Source organism: Triticum dicoccoides, chromosome 6B (assembly GCF_002162155.2).
Source record: "Triticum dicoccoides isolate Atlit2015 ecotype Zavitan chromosome 6B, WEW_v2.0, whole genome shotgun sequence".
Classification (NCBI taxonomy): domain Eukaryota; kingdom Viridiplantae; phylum Streptophyta; class Magnoliopsida; order Poales; family Poaceae; genus Triticum; species Triticum dicoccoides.
Genome location: NC_041391.1, coordinates 60,976,503 through 60,981,393, shown reverse-complemented (window position 1 = coordinate 60,981,393; position 4,891 = coordinate 60,976,503). Strand labels below are relative to the sequence as shown.

At 49.6% G+C, this 4,891-nt stretch overlaps 1 protein-coding gene across 1 annotated transcript; it reads left to right on the top strand.

The window, feature by feature from the left end:
- The first annotated feature begins 3,850 nt into the window (after positions 1-3,850).
- On the top strand, positions 3,851-4,403 carry LOC119324959 (histone H4). The gene has a single exon (XM_037598719.1). It carries the CDS (start codon positions 3,901-3,903, stop codon positions 4,210-4,212), a length of 312 nt encoding a protein of 103 aa, XP_037454616.1. The 5' UTR covers positions 3,851-3,900; the 3' UTR covers positions 4,213-4,403.
- The last annotated feature ends 488 nt before the right edge of the window (positions 4,404-4,891 follow it).

Here is a 4,891-nt window from a genome sequence, read left to right as displayed (position 1 = left end):
AGGTATGGTAAGGCCATAATTCGGGAAATATCGAATATGGTAATAAATTTAAATTACCCCAAAGGCTATCAATCCAGGTATGGTAAGGCCATAATTCGGGAAATATCGAATATGGTAATAAATTTAAATTACCACTAGGTATGGTAAGGCTATCCACGTATAGTAATAAATCATATAGTAATAAATCATAATTAATCCACGTATAGTAATAAATCAATCCAGGTATGGTAAGGTCATAACTCAGTAAATTTTGAATATGGTTATAAATTTAAATTACCCCAAAGGCTATCAATCCAGGTATGGTAAGGCCATAACTCGGGAAATATCGAATATGGTAATAAATCAGCGATCCGTCCGCATTACTAGCTCATCCGATAAATCAGCGATCGAGTAATTAAACCGTGCAGTAATTAGTTCCGTGTATGGAAGGAACCGCCGGAGTATTCCATAGATTAGCCACAGGATTTTAGCAATCTCGCTGTGGCATCTCGGATTTCGGAAATCACGCGCCCGCAGACGTCGCCGTGCCCCCCCTGCAACCACCGCCGGAGTCGGAGGCGAACGCGATCGCAATCGCGACGTGTATATATATACAAGGACGTACTACGTGCACAAGGGCCTGCAAGCAAACCCCAGTGCTCCTGATTACCATGCATTTCTTCCAGGTCGTCATGGCGTGGATGTTCCCGTGCGCCGTGTGGGCGGCGATGGCGCCGGCCGTGGCGACGGCAGCGACCACGGACGGCGCTTCGAGCGTTGAGCAGGGCAGCTCCTCGTCGCCGGCGTTCGGCCCTGGCGACGCTAAGGTGGCCTCCGACCCGGGCTCCTCCCCGGCGTCGAGGTCGTCCCCCTCCTCCTCCTTGCTCGGCGCCCGAAGCAGCTCATCGAATAGCGCGCGCTCACCGGTGAGGGAGGGCGGTGACACGGCCGCACGGAAGGGCCACGCGCTAAGGCGGTGCCTGCGCAGGTTTGCCAGAAATCTGCAGCACGCCGGTGCTGCGGACGAGCGGCTAGACGGGCGCGGGAGACGGAAGGGTCGGGCGACAAAGCCGGACGGGAGGGTCGCCGCCGGCGAGGACGGCACCGCCCGGGCGAGGGAGGAGGCCGTCGCGAGCGCGATCGCCTACTGCAAGGAGTCGAGCCGGCATCGCTGCAGGCCGCCATTGGCTCCCTCTCCCAGCTTGGACGGCTGGCTCCTCGTTCGTCCGGAGGAGGAGATCGGCACCAGCGCCACAAGCGCCAACTCGCCCTGCGAATGCGAGGTGCAGGGCACCTCGAGCGCCGCCGCCCCCCACCACGGCCACGCGGCCTGCGACGGTACGTGTTGTCAACCGATCCGTCGGTCGATCTGCTCTGCTGCACCCGTGCACGTCTAAACCGTCGTTGATCTCCTTCGTGCAGCAGAATGCGGCGGCGGCAGGCCGTCGACGGTGGAAACTCGGCGAGGTCCAGCCGGGGAGATGGAAAAGGGTGACGCTGTCGACGGGCTTGACGGGGACGTCCTTAGGATAACGAATTACTTCGCCGCCAAATATATGCGCGCGGTGCGCCATTGAAGAATAGCTCGGGGTCCGTCTCACATGAGGCGAAGCAAACAATTTTTCGTAATCTAGAGGACCTTGTCTTACGTACCTTCGATCTTATATGATCTGTCCATATCAGTGTGCGAGTAGTAGTAATATGATTGTAGTAAGATCTGTCCATATCAATTGTCGATCTTATTCTTATATGATATGATGGCTTGCAGCGTTCCTAAGATCTAACGAGAATCTCCTGGAGTTAACGACACAATCGTTCGATTGTTTCTGAATCAGACTGCAATTTTGAAGCTTAATTAGCAAAGGAGTTAAGATATAGACAATCATATTTATTCGAACTAGCTTTGCTGAATCGAAAGAAAAGAGACAACTTGGATTCAATCAAAAGAAATTAGAAGATTTTAGTACTGGCATGTATTCACCTCAATCAAAACAAACTAGGTCACCACTATATGCTCTGTTTGTACTCTACACATGAGGAATATATTCACCTTTAACTTCTTTTTTTGCGGAAATAAGACTTTTATTCATCAACCACTGTCATTACACTCCAGATTTTACATAGAGCGTGAATTCCATCCGGTGCATGCCCATGCACGTTGAATTATCAAATGAGTATAAAGTTGGTCTTTTTTTAACTACTACACTCCAAATTCTCGAGCATGGAGATAGGCCAGTTGTAGACCAAGAGCTGGTACAGATATAGGCGAGTTGTAGACAAGAGCTGGTGGGCAGCAAGAAACGCATGCACACCAAAGAACAAATCTGAGTCACATGCCTACTTCTATTGGTTTCTACAAAGAGCGGCTAGCTTAGATCTTAGACCAGTCGGTCACTGTCGAGGTCGCCAAGGTGATCTTACAGCACCGCCGTGGGGATTTCTCATATGATTTTATGTAGGCAAGCCGCAAGCGGTGGTGGTGATTGGCTGGGTGGTGTCGCTGCCTTGGGAAGAGATGAAGTGATGGTAAAAGTAAGCAGGATCCGATGATTCTTCCGTGGGGATAGCCAAAGTCAAGATGTCGACTACAGACTCGTCGCAGACTTGCAGTGAACCTGGATGCGGCGAGCCTGATTTGTGGATCGATGGCGGGTCTTGACTTTGTTAGGCTGGGATTGGATGGTTGCGGAGGGTGGTGTGCTTGGTTGGGTTCCCATGGAAGAATATGGCCTCCTCGTGAATCTGGTCATGCCCATCCTAGAGAACATTGTGTCCCTAGCTCCCTCGAGGAGCAAGGACAGTGCAAGCGGCAGCAGGGGGTAGGGGTAGATGTGGGGAGGGATGTCGACGGCTGCTCGAGGTCATCATGATGAAACCCTTGACGTCCCATCTTTATCAATGGAAGTGGAAGAGCACGAAGTCGAGATTGGATAGGAGTTTGAGTTCTTTTTGGCACCGATCGGTTCCCCACTTTAGAGATGTATTTTTTTTGTGTGCGAGCAAACAGTGGGTTGATTCTAAAAGGGATAGGCACTTTTCAACAGAAGTGCATGACGGACCAAAAATATGACCTCATTTTATTCGTTTGATAGATATCGTATTATTCGTTGTTGTTCGTTCGGTGAAATTTCCTAATATTTGATTGTTGTGTTTCTAATTAGAGCACCCCATAATCACCCAATATGAGGGAATGACAAATGAAAGATACTGATTATAAATTTTGAAGAGCCCGTGGCAACGCACGGGCGTTATACTAGTCATAGTTAGTATCATGCATGCCAACTAGGCAAATTTTGATGAGGTGTCATAGCATTAAATGAAGAAAGAGAGGGTGTAGTATCATATCATGATACTTTATCATATTAAATGCTATGCTACTTTGTGTCATGCATGGCAATAAATAAAATACTACTCCCTCCGTTCCTAAATATAAGTCTTTCTATAGATTACACTATGGACTATATACGGAGCAAAATGAGTGAATCTATACTTTGAAATATGTCTATATACATCCATATGTAGTTTGTAGTGGAATCTCTAAAAAGACTTATATTTAGGAACGGAGGGAGTACATGATATTACTATATGATACTATGCATTAGGAAGGTAGTATCATACACTAGTATCATATGCATGATACTAATATATGATACTCCCAATTACAACCAGCATGAGAAAACACGCCTCTCCCGCCCACGCTCCCTCCCGCTCCCGGCCACGTCACCGATCCGCGCCATCTCTCCTCATCCACTCTCAACCATCCATCTCCATCGGACGGTTCACAGGCCGCATCACGCGGATCGCTCCCATCTCCTCCCCGGAGACCTCACAGCTATAAATCCACCACACGCCACATCAATCCCCCACACCACCACCACCGCAACAACCAAGCCAATCTCGCCGGAGAAAGAAGCGTCGACGATGTCCGGCCGCGGCAAGGGAGGGAAGGGGCTGGGCAAGGGCGGCGCCAAGCGCCACCGGAAGGTGCTCCGCGACAACATCCAGGGCATCACCAAGCCGGCGATCCGCCGTCTGGCTCGCCGGGGCGGCGTGAAGCGCATCTCGGGGCTCATCTACGAGGAGACCCGCGGCGTGCTCAAGATCTTCCTGGAGAACGTCATCCGCGACGCGGTCACCTACACCGAGCACGCCCGCCGCAAGACGGTCACCGCCATGGACGTCGTCTACGCCCTCAAGCGCCAGGGCCGCACCCTCTACGGATTCGGCGGCTAGGCCACGCGAATCGATCCCCCCACCACCATATTTGTGCTCGTAGCTAGCTATGGCTGTGTATTGTTCATGGGCTTCGGTGTAATGGCTGCATCTCGCTGCTGTATGTCCTGGCCTTGACTGTTGTTGCTTGGATGTAGTAGTCCTGGGATGAAATGGAAATTGAAGTGGTCTACCCTTGAATTCTTCTGCAATCTCTCACTCTGTTCATGTTGATTTGTGTTCCTTGTCAGATGTTACTAGTTTCCAATTGGTCTCTCGCTCTGTAATTTGCTGCCTCCCGAAATCAACCGTGTTGGCTTCAGTGTACGGTTGATTCCCTGCATTTTTGTAGTTTGCGTTTTCTCCGATTCCACGGCTTATCCTGAACATTTTTTCTACTCCGCCAGTTGAACCAAGTTTCAGATAAGACATGTGCTGCCCATTTGGGATCTGCGGAGCAATTTGTACTGTCATGGGAAGCAGCTGTCCTTTTTGTGCTCGTTTCGAAAATAGATGTTGATCATCTGTTGCCTACCTAAATCAACCGTAGCAAGTGTAAGCTGATTTGCTTGGCCGAACATGTATTTTTTACTACCTACCCCAACTTTTTGAATCGATAAGGAGCAGTTGATTTCTTTTGCTTAAAATGCATATGAGCTGAATGCATATTGATTTCCTCTCAATAAGTTGCTCTGTCGAT

Excerpts from the sequence above, each read along its gene's own strand:
- LOC119324959 (XM_037598719.1), top strand. The coding sequence starts at position 3,901 with ATGTCCGGCCGCGGCAAGGGAGGGAAGGGGCTGGGCAAGGGCGGCGCC.